This window comes from Corticium candelabrum, chromosome 22 (genome assembly GCF_963422355.1).
Source record: "Corticium candelabrum chromosome 22, ooCorCand1.1, whole genome shotgun sequence".
Classification (NCBI taxonomy): domain Eukaryota; kingdom Metazoa; phylum Porifera; class Homoscleromorpha; order Homosclerophorida; family Plakinidae; genus Corticium; species Corticium candelabrum.
Window position 1 is genome coordinate 2,983,011 of NC_085106.1, and position 23,735 is coordinate 3,006,745.

General features: G+C 41.1%; 3 protein-coding genes across 5 annotated transcripts; 2 read left to right on the forward strand and 1 right to left on the reverse strand.

The window, feature by feature from the left end:
* Positions 1–1,970: 1,970 nt before the first annotated feature.
* Positions 1,971–4,728, reverse strand: LOC134197813 (uncharacterized). Of its 3 annotated transcripts, XM_062667161.1 has the most exons (5): positions 4,504–4,728; positions 4,358–4,434; positions 4,214–4,281; positions 3,920–4,160; positions 1,971–3,864 (listed from the first exon to the last, which is right to left on the reverse strand). In XM_062667161.1, the coding sequence occupies exons 1-4, from the start codon at positions 4,550–4,552 to the stop codon at positions 3,920–3,922; spliced, it is 435 nt and encodes a 144-aa protein (XP_062523145.1). In that variant the 5' UTR covers positions 4,553–4,728; the 3' UTR covers positions 1,971–3,864. The 3 variants fall into 3 exon arrangements, with proteins under 3 accessions (XP_062523145.1, XP_062523146.1, XP_062523144.1); XM_062667162.1 differs by having other exon boundaries at positions 1,971–4,160; positions 4,358–4,398; XM_062667160.1 differs by having other exon boundaries at positions 1,971–4,160.
* On the forward strand, positions 4,726–15,262 carry LOC134197807 (uncharacterized). Its single transcript, XM_062667155.1, has 22 exons — positions 4,726–4,876; positions 5,093–5,155; positions 5,221–5,239; positions 5,307–5,378; positions 6,863–6,952; positions 7,014–9,468; positions 9,779–9,874; positions 9,934–10,076; positions 10,149–10,203; positions 10,270–10,371; positions 10,440–10,578; positions 10,659–10,717; positions 10,786–10,863; positions 11,467–11,535; positions 11,598–11,867; positions 11,928–12,086; positions 13,406–13,499; positions 13,558–13,721; positions 13,800–13,922; positions 13,983–14,042; positions 14,168–14,271; positions 14,330–15,262. Exons 1-22 carry the CDS (start codon positions 4,801–4,803, stop codon positions 14,997–14,999), a joined length of 5,160 nt encoding a protein of 1,719 aa, XP_062523139.1. The 5' UTR covers positions 4,726–4,800; the 3' UTR covers positions 15,000–15,262.
* Positions 15,263–16,342: 1,080 nt separating this feature from the next.
* On the forward strand, positions 16,343–23,447 carry LOC134197283 (uncharacterized). Its single transcript, XM_062666570.1, has 6 exons — positions 16,343–16,820; positions 17,350–17,654; positions 19,520–19,883; positions 19,949–20,140; positions 22,694–22,827; positions 22,889–23,447. The coding sequence occupies exons 1-6, from the start codon at positions 16,475–16,477 to the stop codon at positions 23,342–23,344; spliced, it is 1,797 nt and encodes a 598-aa protein (XP_062522554.1). The 5' UTR covers positions 16,343–16,474; the 3' UTR covers positions 23,345–23,447.
* The last annotated feature ends 288 nt before the right edge of the window (positions 23,448–23,735 follow it).

Consider the following 23,735-nt stretch of genomic DNA (forward strand, 5'->3'; position numbering starts at 1 on the left):
GTGAGATTAATTATTTATACATACAAACATGAAAGCTAGGTGGAGCTAGATAATTTGCTATGTCACACACAGAATACCTGGTCTAAATAGAACATCATCATCAACAACAACAACAACAACAACAACAACAACAAAATTATAGGTCTAGACTAGTCCCGAGTAAAGCTAAGCTAACATTAACCGGTACACTCTTTTCAGTCAATTTTCACCAGGAGAACTGCACGTTATTAATATTGAGATGAAAGCAATTCTATAAGTCTTGTTGGTAAGAATATACGAAAATTATCAAGTTTGGTTTAGGCTGTGCTATACACAAATCTAATAGGCGCATAGTGTTGGGTTTTCGTTTTTCACCCACTATATACCTCTGCTGAAATATGCTGGGAAGACGATGCCTGGTGTGTGACTGCATGTAGGGTATGTTTTATTTCTATTTAAATTATTAATTGGAATGCACACGCACTATCCATCCATGTTCTGCCTTCACTTGAGTAAGTGCCAGTGCAGCTAGGCCACATTGTTAGGTCACTTCCCAGGACTTTTTAGTGTCCCTAAATTTATTGTCTGGACTCTGTTCGGATTTTGATTGCAGAACTTCGTATGATTTCCATAACCTTGTTGTCTATAATTAAAGTTTTGGTGGCTGTGACAACAAAAGAGGCTCTCTTGAGCTGCTGCATGTTTAAATTCTGTTGTTGGTGATTGACAAGACATGCCTTGTTTGTTCTGTAAAAGTGCAACCAGGTTGAGTATAGACTATAGGTCGGTCTGATCTGATACTTGCTTCCCCCATTTCTTTCCTTCCTCTTATCTTTTCCATCTTTCCCATTTCCTCAGCTTCCTCATTCAACTCTGTAATTACAGCATCCACTACCAATCTCCACTTAGCACGATGTTGGCAATGCATGTGCATCTATTCTTTGTTGAGATTACATTTCTTCAATCTCCCATCACAACATCGACCCATCTCAGCTTCTGGCCGCCTACTGAACGTTTACGTTCTTCAAAACTTGCAATTCAGCAGTTGCCTTGAAATACGATGAGGTTCCACCCTGGCTACGTGGCCTAGCCACTTTAGCCTAGTCTTCTCTTCCTGAGCACAAGCACACACACACACACACACACACACACACACACACACACACACACACACACACACACACACACACACACACACACACACACACACACACATCTCAAAAGAAATGTAACTGATCTAGCTTTGACTGTCCGATTCATCAGTCATCGATTCCTGTGGGACTATGATCTAGCACTAGGTGAGTCTTGTTCTTGTACTGCATGCTCATTGGTTACTGTATGGGGCTTAACTAAATGTTTCAGAAGACATATACGTGAAATATTTTTCTGTTGACCAAGAGCCTTGCAAACTGGAGATTTTGGATACAGCAGAGCAGCCATCTGGGCAACAACATTCTTTATCTATGTGACAAATTGGTTGAAACTAAAAGTGGTGATTATTGCAGGAATCTGTCTCCACAATTGCAGATCGTTATGAGATTACTAGTGATGGGTTTATTGTTATATATTCTATTACTGATAAATGCAGCTATAACCAAGCACAAGAAATTATCCAGAGGTTAAGGAAACGACGAAGACGAGGCAGCCATTGTTCAGACGGTGTCTTTGCACTGGTTGGTAATAAATGTGATCTTATTCACCAGCGGCAAGTGTCTGCTAATGTAGCTAAAGAATTTGCTGAAAAAAATGGGTGTCTTTTTATGGAAGTGAGTGCAGCAGATGGACACAATGGTATTGATGATATTTTCACCGAAGTAGTTTGGAAGATTCATGAAATTCAGTTGACTGTGAGTATTAATAACAGCATGTTGTTACACACAGAATTGATGAAGAATTTGGATGTATCTGTATGGCAGGTCTGCAGCTTGGAAAATGTTGCAACTATAGAGTGACTAGCTAGCTGGTATATAGCACATATGCACATACTGAAGTCAACTTGTGAGTACAGTACTACAGTATATTTTAGTGTATAATTTGTAGCTACATGTTATTGATATCGATCAGTAAATATAAGCACATAGATAGGAAAGTCAACTGCAATAGATTAAATATAGAGCAAGCAGGAATTTGGAAACATCTTTTTTGACTACTAGAGCTTGATGTCTAGATGTCATACATGTACTGTACTTCTTTCTTCTGTCTTTTTTGCTACTCAATAATGAGTTCACGACTTCCATTCAGCAGTTGTTTACAATTTGTCTTTGATGAGCACATTCATGTGCAAAGAGTCCAATTCTGGAACGACATACTCGAAGACAGACATTACAAACGTTCTTTGTACCAGTAGTCTAGTCAGGTTTTGTGGTGTATAGTTGTGGTGTATAGTTGTGATACATTACTAGTAGTCTCTTTTCTTTCATTTTTTGTCAATTCTACCTTCCTCATAACGATCTAAACCTAATCTCATATTTTTCTTCCACATTGAACCGTCACATGCTATCATTTCCCAATTTTTGTGATCAACACCAACATTCTGTAGATTGTGCCGTAAAGTGTCTTTGAACCTCAACTTCTGACCACCAGCTTTTCTTGGTGCATCTAACAACTGACCGTATAGCACTTTATTGTTTTGGTAAACGTCTCTCATCCAGTCTTGTGACATGACCTACCTACCCACTTTAGTTGCTGTTGAGTCCACATGTATTCAATTCCTGTTATTTCAGCTCTTTGCAGGACTTCTATGTTTGTCACTCTTTCCGACCAATGAATTTTCATTATTCAACGCAGGCAGTGAAGGTAAAAATTTTCTAGATCCTGAATATTTCTACTATATAGCGTCTACATTTGTGATCCATACAGAAGAGTTGCAAGAACGACTGCTCTGATTTTAGTCTTTATTCTTATTCTTTGTTGACTCCATAATCTTGATTGAAGTGCGCCATACGCTCTATTTGCTTTTGCAGACGTGCAGCAATGTCCTTATCAACACTATAATCCTCTGAACACTGCCAAGGTAAGAGAAAAAGGATGCCCTCTTTAGTACTTCACCATTCACAAAAATGTCCTTGCCAGCATTGACACACACACACACACACACACACACACACACACACACACACACACACACACACACACACACACACACACACACAAACACACACACACACACACACACACACACACCTGGAACCTGGAATTCCGCCATACCCACTATGGGCTTTGGCATCGCAGAAGTTTTTGCCAAGAAGAGCGGTCACTGGCTTGTGACGGGTCAATATTCAATGACACCAGGTCACGTTGAAATGGTATCAATCCACCTGTTCTTTGGACCATGCTGAGGGCGTTTCACATTATGCAACTTGCTTCTCAGCAACAACTTTCGTGGACGAGAGATGTTCATCCGTTGTAAATGACCAAGCCACTGCAATCTTTGATGTTGAATTCGATGTTCAATTGGTTCTTTCTTGGCAGATTTCAAATTGAAGGAATTTCTTATCTTGTTCAGTCTTGATACACCCAAGATAGATCTAATACAGTGCATATGAAAAGTGTTCAGTCTTCGAATATCTACTTGAGTGATCGCCCAAGTCTCACAACCATATAGTAAAACTGGCATCACTAGTGACCTAAAGACTCTCAGTTTTGTGTTCTTGCTAAATCCTCGGTTTGTGAATACTACGTTTCCAAGAACAGAATGTCCTGCTAGCTTTCTGAATACGTTCAACAACCTCTAAGTGACAATCCCCTGACTTAGTCACAATGCTGCCCAAATAGCAGAATTCAGAAACATTCTCTAGAACACGACCAGCAATCGAGATGTTTGCTTCTTCAGCACCAATACTCGGAATTTTGGTTTTGTCAGTGTTGATCCGCATACCCCATTTCCTACATGTATCATGGAAAGCATTCACCATCTGCTGCAACTCACTACTTGACGTACCTAGTAAGGCCAAATCATCGGCATACATGGGAGCTTTGATCTTATGTGTCCATCAGGTTTTACACGATAATTCATGAACAGGCCACCATCTGTTCTGTAAGCAATCTCAATGCCACCACCCTCAAACTTGTCCAGAGTCTCACGCATAATTCTGTCCATAAACAGATTGAATAAGACTGGAGACATCACACACCCTTGCCGGACACCCGTGGTTACTTCAAACCTTGAAGAGATTGCCCCCCTATTTCACACAACACAGCCTGTACCATCGTGCAGGTCAACAATCAATCTAACCACTTCATCTTCTGTGCCATAATCTTTGAGAATTTTGGTGAGAGCATGTCTTGGTACAGAGTCAAATGCTTTTGAGAGGTCAACAAAACAAATATGTAAGTTCGATCTGTGCTCTACGGCCTTCTCAATGACTTGTCGAAGTACCCAAATCTGGTCAATTGTTCCACGAAAACCGCATTGCTCTTCTAAAAGAGGAGGTTCTATCACTGGTTTCAGCCGACCTAACAGAATGTTGGCCAGGACTTTCCAGGAATACTAAGCAATGATATCCCACAATAGTTATCACATACCAGACGGTCCTTCTTTTTGAATAATGGAATCAGAACTGAATCTTTCCATTCTTGGGGTAATTTACCAGTCTTCCAGATCATTTGAATACTCTCAATTAGCCAGTCGACTCACACACACACACACACACACACACACACACACACACACACACACACACACACACACACACACACACACACACGCTCACATACCCGGATAATGACAATTTGTTGTCCCGTATAGTCTGTCTCCGTCATGCATTGATTGAGTAGCGAGTCTTCGTTGTTTTCAGTAGGAACTACTGACTTTCGACAAAAATGGCGTCTAAAAACGAAGATAGATTTCGCTTGAGTAGCGTCAAAGAAAGACTGAAGCGATGGCAGGAAGCAGCAGGTAAGCAAGAGGCAATATGTCGGTCAGAAAGCCCGCGGTGTCCCTCTCCTGCAGCTTCATTGGAGGCCCGCCAGTTGATTTGCTTCTATTGATATTGATTGAACGTCAGACGGATGTGGTACAACATATAATGAGATATTTGTAAACGAGTGACCCTTGGCGTGTATGAGGGCATAGCGCATGTCACGCAAATGGCTGATACTGCTGCCTCTGTAGCCGCGTCGAGACCAAGTTCGACGTCTACTCCGAAGCCTCGTCCTCGGCCAAGACCGAGACCAGGTCAGAAACTGTTCTAGCAGGTCGCTGCATGGCTTGTGCTAGTTGCACTGTGTTTGTCTTTGCAGTTTCTGGTTTACAGAATCGGTTGGTTCAGTTTCTTGCAGTCGTGTTTGTTGTAATTCATTCATCTGTCTCTTGATTTGGTACTCAGATGTTTGGCGGACAGAAGGACGGTGCAAGAAAATGGAGTTGACCCGGAAGGACAAATGGACAGAGTTGAAGTGTATGGTGATTCTTGTCTAGTGTCGACGAATGGTGAAACCAAAGAGAACGAATCGGTTTCGGTCTTGCTACGTGTTTGCTCCCGCTAAGAGCCACATATTGGACTGCATAGTTGGAGTGTTTAGATACTAGCTTATTCATCAGTTAATTAACTTCAGTTACCTGTCAGAGAATGAGGTAGGCCTACTGTTCGGAGTGAGAGGACACTATGAAATAGACCATTTGCATGTTCCTGTATCTTCCAGCAAACCATTAGTGGTATGTACAACATAACTTTGTATGCTCACTGAGAGTGGACATCTACTTGATTACATCACTTGAAGACCTTTAGTAGCTGATGGGGTTATAGAGCAGTCTGAAGCCGTTCAGCTAACAGCATCTAGTTTGGGAATTTTGTGCAATTTTGTTATCATCTGGAGTGATTAATGTTTCAACTAGATGCTGATTATTTTGAAATTTTTATGTGACCAATGCTCTGTTAGATGATGTTTGATGTTTGTGATACTTACTGCTCATCTGTGGACGAATGAGATAGAGATATGTGTTAGGTTGTACTGTATACGATGAAACATTGTCGAGAATTTATTTTTGGTGGTTTGCTAAATATTGCCGGTAAAAGGATATTGGAGGATTATATTTTGGCAGTTGGACATCGTTGTTGGATAGAATAAGTACTAGATTCTCCACCCACTACGTGGTTATATTAAGTGACTGCTTTATGGAGGAGTTTTTGATTACAGAATTTAACCCGCATGACTTCATCTATACTTCATTGATAGCTGCACGGCCTCATTCTCATGTTTAATTAACCTTCCTGCTTCCTGTTTGACAGGGTAAGCACAACAGACTGCAAGCAGTGTAACCTCATCTGCACCACATCCCATGATGCTTGATTCACGTTGGTGATGATGTCAACATATCTGGTGGCCAAATTGATGGCAGATTTTATATTGGTGATCGCTAAAAATCCACCAATTCGCCAAATAAATTCTCTGCCAATATTTCATCTTAGACGGTAGTTGGCTTTTGTGTCTTCAAACAAAAGGCACTTTATTGTTTCTGTCAAATTAATTGTAGTTGGATCAAATTTATAGATGTGTGCCATTTTTGTAATGCATTGTCTAAATATATTACTGAAAACTTATAAATCTGGTTCGACTTAAAGTTGTCAAACATGTGGAAATTGTTATCAAAAATACCGATCTGGTTATAGATAGTTTCTAAAAACTGTGTAGGTAAATGATGCACACAATCAGTAATGATATTGATTAACTCCATTATCGTTGAAGAACTCCATTGTTGTGTATTAAATGTTGATTCATATAATTATTGAGATGTTGAAATTTGGTGTACATAACTGTTTTTGAAATAAAAATTATGAAAGTCAAAGGCTTGTAGGATGTACCGTTTTACAAAAGAATGCGAGAAATATATGTAATAAAGTAGGAAACCATTCTCAATGTGTGACTTTGAATTTATATGTAGAATAAGCAAATCTGAAGAGCTGCCTGCAGAACCTGTTTATGCCTTACCTCAGAAGAAGACAACACAGAAGTCCAATGAACATCAAGCAACGTAAATGTTGACAATTGTTGTGTAGTTTGCTATGGTGTTTATAGACTCTTTCTTCATGCAGATTGTCTTCCCAGTCTGATCATGCTGTCTCTCCCGTCGCTGATCAGGTAGGCAATCGATTGTCTAAGCGACTTCCAGATCCTTCACCTTCTCAAACACGGAGAACACCACGGAAACCTCTTCCTTATTCTAAGCACAAGGAGCTTGCCTCTTCTCCAGCTGTTCCTCGGACACTTGACACGACGGATGTTGTTCCATCTAACAAAGTAGCCAGTTTAAACAAAGGTGAGAAGCCATCTATATCCTCTCCAAGACTAGACACGATGACACCACAACCGTATTTATCGAGGTCGAGGTCAAGTTCATTGTCTAAACCAGGATCACCTATTATCAGCAGTAATTTGAGCTCTCGTAGTTCGTCTATAACATCAAATGTGCATGTTGGTTTGCAACAACGTCCAGGTGAAGGTAGCCAGGAAACTTTGCCTCAATCTGGGACACGTGCAGAAAGGCCACAGATACGATCGTTTGGTTCGGTTAAGGCTAAGACGAGATCATTGCCTCGAAGACCTGATCTGCAGAGACAGGCAAGTGATCCTCATTTTTCAGGATTGATACATGGGTCTCATACAGATTCTAGTAATTCTCATATGACAGCAAGTAAAGTATTAGTAAAAAGTGGTGCTGGTGAACAAGTGACTCATTCCCAGCCTCCTGTACCTGCACAAAGACCTACTGTTCGTCCTAAGCCTGCTGTTCGACCAAAGACTTTTGTTGCTGGCTCTCCATCTCATAGCCCTACAGTTAAACAGCGCACCCACTCATTAGTCTCACCTACACAGGTGGCATCTTCTGAGATTATGAAGGGGTCGTCTGACAGAACAGCATCTTTAACGAATGTACAAGAAGTTGCTCCAGCACCAGCTCCTCGATCACCAGCCTTGTATCCGAAACCCAGAAAGAATGTAGTGCCCCGTCATCCACTGCCAAGTTCTGAATCAAATTTGGAGATGGAACAAAAAGCATTGAGGCCAGATGGAGCTCGAGTTACCAAACCAAGACCACAGCTTAAACCAAAACCCATGGTTAAACCTAAACCAAAACGAGAAAGTGTGTCAGCACAAAGTGGTAAGTCGCTTTCAGGTATAACATCGTTACGTGAGACTATATACCGGGAAGATGCTCAAAATGATAATGCTGAATGTGCGGACATGAGTTTGACTGAAACACGGGCAAATACTGGTCAAATTGTGTCAGATGCAGTTGATCTGAAAATAGCAAGTAACGATGCGGAATTGACTGCTGTGAGTGATGTTACAGAATGTCGTGATTTAGATTCAAAGATCGCTGCCGAACAAAGTCCACCTGTCTCTGATGAGCCAATTTATCACACTGTTGCTGAGTGTGAAAAAGTTGAACAAGAAACGTCACTTGTTGCCTCTCGTGTTGACGAAACAGGCAACAAAACGGTCCAATTGTCAGAGTCATTAGATAATCATGCAGCTGCTGCTACCGATTCTTTGCCAGGAGATTCAAAAGTGAATGATGTGTTTGATAGTCAGGAGCAAGTATGTGAAACGACCGCTTCTGCACAGGAAACCAAAGATGAAATTATGGATCAAGTTGGTACGGAAGAGAAACGACGTAGTGCAACTGTTACTCGCTTTTCTAGGTCGATTGTCGAAGCTGCTACTGAATTACAAGCTGCCCTTAGTGGATCATCACTTCCAAATGAAACTAACCTTCCGTCTGAAGATCAAGAGAATACCACTCAATACAAGGTGAAGAGAAAAGCTCCGGTACCTCCTGTGAGATCTACTGGTGTCAAAGCTCAGCAGTCTCCAAGTGGTTCTCCTGCTATATCGCGATCGCTAGCAAACAACTTGTTATTGTCGTTGTCGGGGAATACGTCGCCGATGCAGCAAAAAAGGTCGCCTATAGTTGGACCGTCAACACCACCGGCACGCTCTTCTTTAAGAAAAAGGCAGTCATTACGGATGCCATCAATTGAGAATGCATCTTCGACAGTGGAAACAAGTAATTCGACTGCAGTGCTGTTGAGTCCCGAGAGAATGGTCGTCTCACAAACTTCAATAGAAGTCCCACAATCTAACGTGCAGTCATCTAGTCCAACGAAGGGTGTCTTAGAAAAGCGACTACCAGAAACATCCATGACTGTTTCTCCAGTTGCTACTGTTGATGCTGTTCATTCGAGTCAAACTGTTAGCCCTACAAAATCTTCTTCAGATCGTGTGTCGTCGGGTGGCCCTCCTGCTCGACCTCCGCCAAAGCCACCACGTTCTATTGCATCCCAAAGCGTTCTCGCAGTATCACCTGTGGCTCAGCAGCAACAACAGCCTCATTTTCCTCCAGCTAGTGGTGCTGGCCACTCAGCTCTGATTCACCAGCCGTACTCAAAGATCAGTTTGACATCAGAAGTGTCTACTGTAAGTGAGGAATATGATGAAGACAGCGACGGCTGGGGCTCTGAGTTTGACTCTGACAGTCAGGAAGAGGTGAGTAGCAACCATCTAAGGCATGTTTCTGCATTTATACCAGTGTATACAGTCTCATTGATTAGATTAGCATGCATGTGTCTAAGTAACCGGCATTTCCTTGGCTTGTCTGCTTGGTTAGTATAGAGAACAACTTCATTCTTTGTCCAGCCAGCTATTACTGAGAAACTGTTTGATCTCGGATGTAGTCTGACAGGAACTAATGGGCTGTGACTTACACATATCAGACAGATGTTGCTGGCTTGACGAAAACGGCTACTGTCACTTTTGTTTCTTCCTTTGTGGCTATGGTTGTTGCTGTGATGTGCAGGAAGTCGGTCCAGAAAGACCAAAGGTTTACCTCATAGCAAAAGAGATTGTAACAACTGAAGAGACTTTTGTTCGAGGACTGCGCCTTCTTGATGAGGTTGAATGATGGTTATGACTGTGCAGCATCTTCTGTGTGTGACAGTCTTGTGTTTTTAGGACTTTCGTAGAGCTGTTAGTGATGAAAGTGGAAGGCCTGTTATCGGGGATGAAATGATGTCTCGTATACTACAGAACACCAAGCAATTGTTGCTGTTCAATTCTGGGATGCTTGCTGAACTTCAAGAGAGAATAGAGAACTGGTGATAGTTGAGATGTATTACTTAGTCATGGTTATAGCTGATGTTGCGGTCGTTTTGTTTCATGCCGTTCAGGGACAGCTGCGAAAAGATAGGAGATATCATGAAACGAAACGCTCCATTTCTGAAGGTGAGTTCCGTTACTGCCCAAGTGTTAGTCTCTCTAATCGTTTTAACACTTGTTATTGGTTTGCAGCTTTACACTCCTTATATACAAAACTTCGAGAGAGCAACGAAAGCTCTAGAAGAAGCAACGAAGAAGAGCTCTAACTTTGAGAAAATGATTCGAGAATTTGAGGTTTGTTTCTTGTTGTACGTGTGTTGTAGTGGTCTGTTGGAATGCCATGTGTGTGTGTGTGTGTTTAGAGAAGTTGGCATTGTAACAATCTACCAATAAGCGCGTACATGCTGGAAACGGTGCAACGTATTCCAAGGTATAAGCTCCTTCTGCAGGATTATATCAAACACCTTCCAGAGGAATCAGACGATCGGTGGGATGCCTCAGGTACACATCTACTAATATGTATACAACAGGGGGTTGAATGAAAACTAGTTACGTGATGATGGTAATGTGTGTGTGTTTAGATGCTCTCACTATTGTATCATCAGTTGCGGCTCACGTGAATGAAGGTTTTAAGAAAAAGGTGGCTCGGAGAGAATTTGTCAGTTTATGTTATGTTGTAGTCTTGGTGTTGTTTGCTGGGTGGGTTAGGATAACTTTCAGAGAATGTTGGACATGCAAAGGAGACTGACCGGGAAAGGATCCGGGGATATTGTGAAACCAGGCAGGGTATGGAAATGTTTTGCGTGTTACATTTTTTGTTACTTGGTTGTTGTATAGCAGTACTCTATGTACCACACACACACACACACACACACACACACACACACACACACACACACACACACACACACACACACACACACACACACACACACACACACACACACACACACACACACACACACACATAGTTGTTTGAGTGTGACCTGTTTGTGACCTGTTTGTAATTATGCATTGGGTCATTTGAGTTTATCGTCTTGACATCTATTTTAATCAATAGTCAAGTGAACTAATTTGTACTTATAGAGATAGCCGTGGTTGGTGTGTTGCTTCAATTGTTTGTACTTACCATACCTATTGTATTGATCTTTCTTTCTGGTGTGAGTTGTTTGGTAAGAGGTGGCTGCTAGTAATGTTTGAAAACATACTATTAATGGCATTTTCAGTTTCAAGCTTGTGTTGTAAAGCATTTCTATGTCTTAATGTGGACACGTGGCTTTGTACTGTACCTACTGGATGAGTCTTGTGTTCTTTGTGTCAATTTGCAGACAACCCTTTGAGAATAGTTTAGTTTGTCTTGTTAGTACTGGTAGTTGTGTATTTCTATAGGAGTTCTTGAAAGAAGGAAAGTTGATGAAGGTTTGTCGCAAGATTCAACAGCCTCGAATTTTATTTCTTGTAAGACATGTCTTGGTCACTCGTAGATATTGGTCGTGTAACTTATGGTTTGTATTGCTCAGTTTTCAGATATCCTTTTGTATACACATGAACTCGCGTCTGGCCAATATTCACTGGATGCCACTCTGCAATTGAAGGGAATGAAAGTGGATAAACTACTTGCAACACAACACAACCATGCGTTTACGATTGTTAGCACTCAGAAATCATTTCAGCTTCTCGCTGAGAGTGACAAAGAGAGAGATGATTGGCTGCAAAGTTTGAAAAATGCTATACAAGAACACGCCAGGAAATATGGCTCGTTTGATCCACAATTGCATTACAGGGCACAGGTAGTTGTGGATCTTTTTAGATTGTCTTTTTGTGAATTGCATAACAATGATGTTCTGAAGGCACAAGATGAAAATGTACTGCCTGGTGCAGCTGCTGATTTCGTACTTGGAGAAATGGCACCTGTATGGATTTCTGATGACAGTGTCAGTATGTGTATGGGCTGCATGACACATTTCTCATTCTCACGGAGAAGACATCATTGTCGGGGTTGTGGAAAGGTGATAAATACAGACCTCATTATCATTATGTTGACACCAACTAATTATAGTGCTAGGGTATTAGTCATTTTTGTGTATGATACTCGACATAAAATAGAAAATGGGCGAAACGTCGAGTTTTCATTTTCACTTTATAAATTTGATGTGAACTGGATGGTTGCATGAAACGTTATGGGTCAACAGAGTCTTATTTGTTTAGTTGGCCAGTAATTGTAAATTGTCTTAACATTGCAGATTATCATCAATGTAAATCTAGCACTTTCTTAGGGAGAGTCATTAGTGATAATATCAGAATATGACAAACACTAGCACAACACTGCATTATGATTTACATGGGTAGCTTAGTAATTGTTCAGTAAGGCCGCACCGAAAAATTGTCTGATTGGGGTAACATGCAGCAGAAAAAGACAGGCGGGCGGATTTTTTATTTATTTTTTGTATTTTTTTTGATATCTATGTCAGATATGGTTTTACCATCGACGTTTGACAACCTGATAACATAAATTCAACATGGGTACTAGAGCTAAAAAGATCACCTACTATAAGGCAGGAAGTTTTGAAATCTGTCAGATGTTATATTGAACATACATTCTGTTTCTGACCGATGCCTCAAAAGAAAGTACACGTATCGACGCTTAAACTCGGCATGGAGCTGCACCTCATCATCTAACTCCGCGTCTTGTTTGGAGGAAGTGTCTGTGGTCGCAGTTCGCACGCTATGTACATCGTTCACCCGATCCCCTAATCCAACCTCCTGAAATACCTCACGAAGTCTACAGTTCCCAGACACATGAAGAATCTTGCCATTTCTCAAAACGCATGCTTCCTCGGACGCGGATATGCACAGAGCAACAGAAGACATTTTATTTCTCAGTATGCGCATGCGCAAAAAAACTACCAGCGGCTTTCCAAACACGGGCGGGCGGGTTACCCCAAGCTGACAATCTTTTTGGTGCGGCCTTAAATTAACATCTTGCCGATGAGTGATTTTATCAGGTTGTTAGTTTGATGTGAATTTTGAGTTGCTGACTAGTGAATGTGGATATAGTAATTGGTGCTTGTGTTTGGAACATGTAAACATGTAGCCAAAATCAACTTGAGGATCTGACCCACCCAACAGAATTGGCTATTTTGGTAGATATGTCTCATAATTATGGTGAAGTGTGTGCTCTCAAAATATTTGAGATTTCTTTGTGTGTGTGTGTGTGTGTGTGTGTGTGTGTGTGCATGTTTGTATTTGATTGGCTAGGTTGAGTGAGTGTAGTAGTAAGTCAGTGAGTTTGCTTACACATGTATGCATTCATTAATGTAATGTGTAGGTTCTTTGCGGGAGATGTTCGTCATTAAGTCATCATTTGAATTACATGAAGAAAGCTGCTCGAGTCTGTGTGAATTGCTATGAACAATTGGCAGGTGCATAACAAGCAAACAGACATTCGATGTCGTGTACTTATCAGCGATACACATATAGGAAATGAAATCAAACAGCCTATTGCTATTGACGAATCTGCTGAAGTGATTTTTGAAATTGATCCAGAAGACATGCCGAATCAGTCAAAACTGAAGAAGAGGAGATCATTGCAATTTCAATCAAGAAGGAAAGTGATTTCTAAACGACCTGCAGTACTGACTGAGGTGTGTAAAGTCATATTTGATATTACACTTACATTCAGTGCATGAACTCCAGAAGTGATGATGTCTCTGTTTAACAAGGTTCAGGCACGCGATGCCAATTCTCAGATGTCTGGATATCTGCATGTAAGATTGGGAAGGAAGTGGAAGCGACGCTGGTTTGTTGCACACAACATGATCTTGTACACATACAAACGACACGAAGTATGGTAGTCTGCTTGAAACAATCACAGAGAATGAGTATTGATATGGTGATTATATCAGGATATAGCTGCTCTTGCGACTATGCCTCTACTTGGGTACAGACTGGGCAAAGTTGAAAAGGTAGCAAAAAGTTACAACTGTATACTATTTAGGTAGTCACTTAGTTACACACTTCACATAAACTGCATTGTGTTGATGTAACACACACAATGGCTTGATTCTTAGTACATACTTTGTTTGTGCAGCGAGATGGGATAGACAAGAAGGAAGCAGAATTAGCTTTGAAATTGACTCATCCTGGGACAGATGGCTGCATATTAAGGACCGAAGTTGAAGAGGAATTCAAAAAGTGTTTCACTCGTTGCCTTGATTGATGTGCATACGTGAATTATTTGGTGTTGTTGTAGGTGGTGGTATGTATTTGAGTTGGGTGTCAAGGGGGAAATCCCACCACCAGAGCAACAGGAGGAGCTGAAACAGCTTGATAATCCAGATGTTGTCGACTTGGCGTTGTCTGCCGGGTCTCCTGCATCTGACCCAGACATGATCACTACATCTCCAGATCCACTTTCACCGGTTGAAATGGCTACTGCTGGTGTGCATTCAACGGCAAGCTTAGATTCGGGTGTTTACAGTTACGCCACGATTTCTTCCGTGGCTCAACCGAAAGCATCACAACCTGCTAGAAGTCCGGCATCTCATTCTGCTCCAGCAGATCACATGTACGAGGAAATTGGAAAAGGGAAAGGTGGCCAGTTCCGTGTGGTTCATACTCATGATTCTAGAGAGGAAACAGTCACAGATGCTCATCAGAATGTACCACACGAATCAACTTCACCACCTCCCGATGAATCTACCGTTGTTGCATTGGATGATGAACAAGAGGCTGATGTCTATCGGAATCCAGTTTATGGATCGCATGAATTGATCAAGGACGCAAGTTGTGATGAGGAGGTTGTGGTGTCACAAGATAGTGCGGGACGTGAATATGATATCCAAGCAAACCCATTGTATGAGAGACCTCCGGAAACATTCTACCTTGACGACAATCCTACTCGTGATGCTGTTGTCAGTTGATATCGTCAGGTTTTTTTAATCAATAACAAATGATAGGAATTTATATATTTAGTTTGTTAGGTTTTGTCCGGGACAGAAGTGTTGAGTTTCTGTTGGAGCAGTTTTGGACAGTCGCGGTATTGGTATTTGATAGATATGACTTTAGTGCAGGAACAAGTTGGTTTAGTGTCCTTGATGGATGTGCTGCAATGCACGTGTATACTTGTATAGAAACTGGTACACATGAGAGTACAATAAGCAATCAATAGTAGTTTCGCAAAGAACCATAACACATTACTGGTATGTAGTCAAACCGCTCCCTCTAGACGGATGTTTGAACCAGCTAGAGGTAGTAAATCAGTACTAGAAGACTTGTTTTCAGTAAATTGATGCCACAGTAGTTATATGACTTGTTTGTTTGTTTGTTTGTTTGTTTGTTTGTTTTTGCACCATTAATTTTAATGAGTGCGACGTCAGGTTATAATAATAATAGCGCGAGAGGTCACGGTGTGGTCTGGCTACGCGATACCATCCTGTGATATCCTGCTCTTATGCATCAGTTACACATGCTGCAAACGTTCATCAGAACTGTAGCTATCAGTGATGTTTTCCCTTGTCTGCAATCCTTCAGAAGATTGCATGGATTCTACCATATATTTCTCTATACAAAGGCACATAGTCCAAACTGTTTTATTAGCTAGTAACAGCTCTGGCGTTGTACAGTACGAGAAATTACACTGTAAGATTATTTGCGCATGCGCGTTTAGGCCACTAATGATAAAACCTCTTACCCAATTACATTTGATTATTTTACTGCTGAAATGACCGACGAAATAGTAACGACTTGACTTGTGTTTAGATGTACAAATTCGTTAGCATCGGCTGCACCTGACGCGACGCAACATACTCATTTACAGCTCGTTTATAGACATCAGATCCACGTCTCGACTGTAACCGATCAAATAACGATTGTTATTTGTTATGCATCGTTCCCTCCTACCGACAGTAGGAGGAGCAGCAGTTCGCAGAAGCGACACCTCGAATGTCAGACGTGCTGCACGGCGCGTGCCAAGCAGCAAAGAGATGCCCGTATGTCCACCCTAACTCTCTACAACAACCATCCACAACACACCAAACGACAACAGACTCAACACAACGACTGTCCGTTTAGAGACAATATCAAAGAAACAGCGAATGATGCGTAGACGCGATGCTAGAGCATGTCGTGGGCGTGTTGATTTCTCAGCCGCAACCCCATCATGTCACTTTCTTGTTGAAGGTAAACAGAGTCACCGAATCGTGCTAATTGTAAATATCGCATCCAACCAATCAAGACTACGTGTTAATAACTTGTCCGTGACGTCGTCTCTCAGTTTCTCATCGGCTCTCTCACCACAACTCGTTTGCTCGCCATTATCATCTCTGACTCGGCCGTCTCGGCCACAGTCGAGTGTTGCTGGGACAGCAGCCAAGGTCGGATCTCGCTGCTAGACGCGATGGAACTCCACAAGCATCTCGCCTTGTTTCTTTTCGTCTTGAGTCTCGATTTATCATCATCAGTCTCCCGGAATGATTTCTCGCTGACGAGATCGGGTTACGCCATTAGAACGCAGCAGGTCGGTCGACGACGACGAGGAGAGGCTGATCGACAGGGCACGGTCGTTACAGACACGCAGAGTAACTGTTGTGATGGGAGAGTGACCGTGTTGAATGGCTATCCGTCGTCGGATCGGGCGCATGTCGAGTTTAGGAGACACTCGTTTACAATCAAGTATGGAGAATTTGCTACCGCGACGTTTCGTCTCTCGGAAAGAGAGAGTTTCGTTGTGCGTGTCGGAAATTGTAAGTTTAGAGTTTGTATTGTAAGAGCTCGACGGCTTCGTTTCATATGATATGTTTGTATTTCACTCTGTTTCGACCCCTTGTGGTGGGTTGCTTTCCCTTGTTGCGCATGTCGTGCAAGTTGGATGTTCCCACTGTCACCAGCCGCGGACACTTTGACGCAGCAAGCGGTATAGACTGATAGACCACATTCGAATGAAATTATCACACGGTTGAGTCTTTGTACGCAGCGAGGGTTTAAATTGCGGAGCGACTTCTTGGCCGGTTGCCTTGTTTGTTGGTTTGGTGGCAGTCGTGACGCCAACATGCACGCTGTGAGATGATTTTGTTTAGGTAATTGTGATGAGCCAAGTCTCGTTGTCTTTCTGAATTGACTGTTTATCTTTCTTTCTTGGAATTTTGCTCTATGCATTGTGGTATCTACACTAAGGTGTCACCACAATAGTTACAGTAGTACCAAACACACCCCTAGTTGTCTCTAACACTCAACTAGGCAGTCGCCTGATGACTGCCTGTTTGTATTCTGTAGTGTCAGGTCACAGTGATGTTGGTTATCCTCTACCATCTTATTGCCACCTTTATGTGGTTGTGTCTAGTCTGGCAGACAGGCGGATCAATATCGAGCATACTGTTTGGAATGAGAGAGAGAAGGTTGAGGATGGTAGATTTTCGTTGGTGACGCATAATGGTTTGAGCGTTATTGGATTTCATGTTATTGCTTTCGAACCGTTGAAAGTTGGTACGAATCGGCACAGTTTGCATTTGGTTGCAAATTTTACTACGACTGATGTTCCACACGAGGCTGTCTTGGATTCTGGGACGTATGAAGTGAAGGTATGTGGATGAAAGATGATTGATATGGATAAGAACAAGTAGTGTGACTGTCAAAGTTGTTGTGAAGGCATAACAACTTGATGTTACTTTGGTTTAGATGTGTGCGGCTTGGAACAGACAGACAAACAGACAGACAAATGTTAACACTGCAACAAAGTTTAATTAATGTTATATCCTGAGCAATATATGATATTACATTGATATGTAAGATCACTTTAATTTAGTGTGAGTGTGTGACATCGTTTGGAAATGATTAATTGAGACACAGACAGATACACAGTTGTATTTACCTGGGATTAGTTTTATTGGAAATGGCTACCTGGCAGTGGTACAGATGACGTTAGAGAAGATAAAATAGGGTGACCTGCTTAGCAGACATAGGAGACATAGGAGGTTGTGTACAGAAATGAACTATATGTTTGTTGGTGTGCAATCTTGAGTGTTAACCAACTTTGTTATTTTTTAAACAGACATACCCAGACAGATAGAAAGACAAATATGTTTTTTATTGATACTTTAGGTGCCTCATCTGTAATGACAACAATTACTGCTTAGTAACTGCTAACTAGGAAATGAAAGCAGGGGTGCCATGCCTCTGTGGACAATCAACTGGGCATTCAATGCTCAGTAGAAGAAAAACACATTGGGCAGTTAAAATACTGTATACTTCTATTGTGCATGTGCATCATGAACTCATGCACTAACTCAAGAATGAAGCTTTATCTTGTAAATCCATAAGTGAAAACATCACTTGTAAATTCAAGAAAACGTCTTTCCTTGTCTGAAGAAGCCAGTGCTAACGTCTACTGCACCAAATAGACAAAACAGTAATGCATGTGCACTGAAAAATCACTTACAACTCATTGAACTTGTCAGAGCTTGATTTTAGAAAAATATTAACTTTACATTCCAGACAGACAGGCAGGCAGATTGGCAATCATTCAAATTGCATGCTTGTTGTGTTTTACTGTTTTGATAGTTTGGACTTCTAGAGCACACCAGTTACTGCATAATTTGTTTAGGTTGTCAATTGATAGAAGATGGTCATAGCCATAAATTATTAATGTTGACATAATGGTTTGGCAGTGTTTGTTTGTCTGTTGCACTTCAAAGGTAGAATGCAGGAATAATTGCAAAAAAGTTTGTAGCATTTTACTGCTTTTTCACGATGACGTAACTGTCAGTCTTATTTTGCTTAATTGTTAAAAACAATAGTTTACTAGTAGTATTAGTAAGTCACTTGTAGTCCTTAAAACATGCTTTTAACCAGACCAAGCAGTTGTAATGATTAAAAGATATGGTGCTGATTATCCACATCCAAATGGTAGACAGACAAACAAACAGGCAGACAGATAGACAGAGTCATTATGGATGAAGTTGAGTTTTCCATCTGTTTGTCTAGATTTGTCATGTTATACTTGTGCTCTTCCTTGGCACCACATTTATTGTAGTAGTATCTATTATCTTAGTATTGACTACTGTACCTAGAGATGCCATGCAATGTTTTAGCTACCAGTTGATTGTTGTATTTGCATGTTATTAGAACATGGATGATGACTGACCTTTACTAAGCTGACATGACAACAATCTATTTCAAAACAAATGAGCACATAGTGAAAGCTTGGTATTGTTGGGCACACCATCAGTAGACAGCTTATACATATTATGGACTCCTGTTACCATATACACTCTATACTAATATATACATTACTACAAAAACATTACTAGATCTGTCCAGGTGTGTTTGCTCAGACATATGAAAAAGGAATTGTTCTCACGCTGTTGATGAATAAGCCATGCATTGTCTCACATTTGTACTGTTACTCTACAATGACGTTTGTCTACTGTAGTTTTGTCTACTGTAGGTGGTTCGGTCTTTCTCAGTCATGAACATTGATGATTTTAAGAATGAAAAATCAATTAGTACTCCTGTGTATATTACTTTTGAATCTGGAAAGAGATATTTTGGAAGTGTTATTGGAAATGTGTCTAATCAAAGTTGGTATCCAGTGGAGTTCAAGATGTATCCAAAGCCAATAAAACCATCCCATCCAAAGCCCACTCCCCCCACTAAAGTGCTACTACTAAATGCTTATCCACTGTCAGTGGAAACAGTATCTTTGGAGCTAGAGCAGTATGCTTTTCAACCTGTGAAATATCTTAACGGAACGAGAGGGACACTCTACTTGAAGAAGGGCGACATGTATCAGATAGGAGTGGGCGATAATGGTATGTGTGAGACATGTGTTGTTTTGTTGGGTCGAAAGTAGCTGAGTATTTGTCTTACTCTACAGAGCCGAAACTTATATACTATGTGGATCAAGTAGTTCCTTATGTGAATGGTACTTGTGTGATTATTGTGGACAGTGGATATGATGGACAGGTGGAGCATTTGATGCACTGTGTGAACAGCTATGAGAAATACAAAGAAGGGTTGTCATGGATATTTACTTATAATACTTTGAGAAAATGCAGTTCACAAATTGGTAATTATCTGTTTGTTTGTTTTTGTTTTTGTTTACTTGTGTGTGTGTGTGTGTGTGTGTGTGTGTGTGTGTGTGTTGTTGATGTCTGTCTCTGCTTGTCTTCATAACTATTGTATGTGTCACAGTGATCTTAGACTAATAAATACAAAGATATAGGCAACAAAGTTTACATAATTGAATCTTGGAGTTTGTATTGTTAAAATTGCTGGTGTGGTGCTATAGCTCAGTTGGTTAGAGAGTCATCTTATGGAGTGAGTACCGGAACCCTTCAGGGTTGCAAGTTCAAGTCACAGTGATGGCGAGCTATGGCATAATTTCCTTAGGCAAGAAACTCACACACAATTGCCTCACCTGGTTTTTGACTGGGGTGGTAAAGGCTCCCAACTGTGACAAAGTCCATCAGTCACTGGAGTCTGGATGTGACTTCAGGTGCCCACACCATAGTTGGCAACGTAGTCTGGGCTCTTGTGAGTACCTGGCCAGGCTCCAGGAGATCATTTAGCACAGCCTGTAGCTCTCGTGTAGTGCACAGGAACCCAGCCATCTGGCTGGGGGCATGATCGTCTAACGGCAGCTTCTTATCCATTTGCCATGAAGAACTACTTCACTAGAGTTGTAATGAAATATTGTTCTGCAAGTTTCTCAAAAGAGCTGTCATTAGGTGTCACCTCACTCAACTTACTAGTGATTTGGATAACCCTTATGATTGCTGAGAATTACCAAACGTCTTCTCAAAGTGACTCAAACTTAGCTGGATTATTTCTTGTTTCATCCTTTTGGTACACACGCACATTTAAAATAGTTATTACCAGCTTTTGACTTGTTTTTCATTTCTTAGTAGACAAGAATTTGTATAAATTTGATAGTAGCATCTTTCCGGGATCGTTCTGATCATGTGCGATATACTTTCTTGTGGTGCTGTAATCCCATCCACATCAATTACTGAGAAATAAGGATCATGTGCTAGGGCTGCATCTGCTCTTTGATTTTGGGAGTCTTCTTGTTGATAACAGATCGTAGAGTGTTAACAAAGTCACTGCCACAGCTTGAGCTCATAACAGTACCATTGAAATGTGTTATTTTGTTATTGCATCTCATTTACTGTAGTTCAAACACTGGAACACAATGGCATTGTCAAGGCACTTCACATGATGCAGTTTTTGGCACTAATTTTGGTTGTTGTCGAGAATATAGGACAGCTAGTTTTAGCTGGCCATGTTTTCATAATCATTTAATACTAACAATATGAGGCTATGTATAGTCTAAGCTCGAATTTATGTCATTTATTTGTATGGCGCCAATATCATATTTATGCTACATTATGGCATTAAAGATTAAAGTAAGTATATGCTAGATGTTAGGTAGTGCTCTTTGGGAATGCATTCCATATAGTTTTACTGCTGCTTTGTGATTAACTTAATTAATAATTGATTCAATGATGTATTGTTATTTGTGTGAGCTGTCAATTGGCCAGATGGCCAGGTTTGTGCTAAAACTGGTTCACAGTGTGTACTGGAAATGTGTTTGATTGTGCCAGAGCTGTTCAGCACTGTACAGAATGGACGTCCGTGATGGAAAAGAAATGCTTTTGTGTCTGTTGTGGTGCAACAAAGTTATGAAAAGGAAACGCCTCTGCTTTCATTGTTTACGGTCACCTATGTTGGCCTTGTGGGGATTGCACCATTTTGTACGTGACCCGATTGCTGTCTGGCAGATATTGTGAACTAGGCTTTAGCCTTACCTGCTGACAGTGCACATGCTTGAGGCATTTTATTGGTACATACATACCGAATCATTTTCAAATCTTGTATGTATAAATTATTACAGTATTGCATGTGTAAATGTAGGTAGTTGAAATGGGTGTTTCATGCATCAGAAAGTATGAAAAGTTTCTTGTTGATCAGAATAGCCAAAAACTAAGAGAATTTGCAGCAGTGTGCCAGCGTGTGCATTCTTTGCAACACATTGCATCTCCACGAGTCTGGCCTGCCAGACCATTTGCTTCACCAGATTAATTGTGCTGGTTTTGATCCAAAAAGTCAAGAGCAAGAGGATTTATTGAGTTGCCAACTGTGCAGTACACTGTACATCAAGCCTTTATTTTTACAGTAGCACTTCTGATGTTATTACACTCAGCATGAAAGTTATCCCACTTGTGTAATCAAAGATGTGATGATTTAGATGGTGCAAGTGGAGTCACCAATTGTTTTCATGTATATCTAGCTAGGAATTGTCTATTTACAGTGAGCATGCAGTTTACTTTGGTCAAAAAAACGTATACTTAGCTGTGGTTACAACAAGTTTACTAAATATTGAGATCAGTTCTAAGGGCTACTGTGTTTCCCTTCATGATGTGTTTGGTCAGGTTGTTGTAGGCTCATTGGTAAACAAGTAGGATATATAAGCACTGTGTGTGTGTGTGTGTGTGTGTGTGTGTGTGTGTGTGTGTGTGTGTGTGTGTGTGTGTGTGTGTGTGTGTGTGTGACTGTGAGCGTGAGCGAGTGAGTGTTTAAATTCACTTGATGTGTACTGACTTCTTGTGCACCTGTGTAGATGTTATCATGTTGGGGGCGGCATCAGATTTGGTATGTGAGAGCTGTTGCAATCGATTCTTTGCAGTAGCTCATGATTTGGAGTATGGTTTTGTAATGGAGGGTCATGTTGATCCCGGTGATTACAAACTAAAGGTACAATACTGGACAGGCATGATTATTTCATCTGTCACTCAAATGTATACGTTTGCTCTAGGCCTTTGAAGCAGGTTCAGTACATTCAGTCATGCTATTCCAAAATTTGAACTCAATTGTGGAAGAATCAGTGATCCGTCTGTTGCCCGAGATGTATGTCACTGTGGCAGCTGGTATTTGTGGGAACGACACCTTTCCACCAACTTTCTTCAGTTTCCCAACGATGCTAGGCCATGCACCAACAGGCAAGCAAGTAAGGTTTAGCAGTATTACCAAGTGTACCAAGCATGAAATAATGGACGAAACAACAGTAATGCCTGACAATGGAGGCAGTGTGTCTACTGATCGGTCTAAAGAATTATCTGAAAACAAGTCTAAAAATCCCGATAGAGACGAAGTTCAATATGAAAACAAATATCGTGGAAACACAGCTAGGAGCAGTCCAAGTTTCGCACCTCTCACACTGTTCATAGTTCTGACTTTATCCGGGACCTTGCTATTACTAGAGATGATTTAGCTTTATGCTCCGTGCTGTATAGAGACGATGAGAGGAGCGGGAGGATGTATTTGAAAGAGTAGAGAGAACAAATGTAATAAATGCATGGATATTGGTTAGTTAATCATCGAGACGTGGCTTGTCTTCTGTGAAGGAAACTCTAGAGGACACTATAATAGCATGTTATGGCTCAGCCGCGTCACACACCATCCTGTCGAGAACCCCAATGCACGTTTGACTAAAAAAAAACGAGTCTGTAAAAAGTCGGTAAGTGACTCGCACCGTCTCACAGACAGGGATGCGGATGCCCGAGTGCGCCCATTTACAGAGAAAAGCAGTTGCTTCACAAATTAAGCGAGTGTGATACACCCCTCTTGCGTGGCGTTTCGTAACGAAGTGTCTCGTGAAGCAA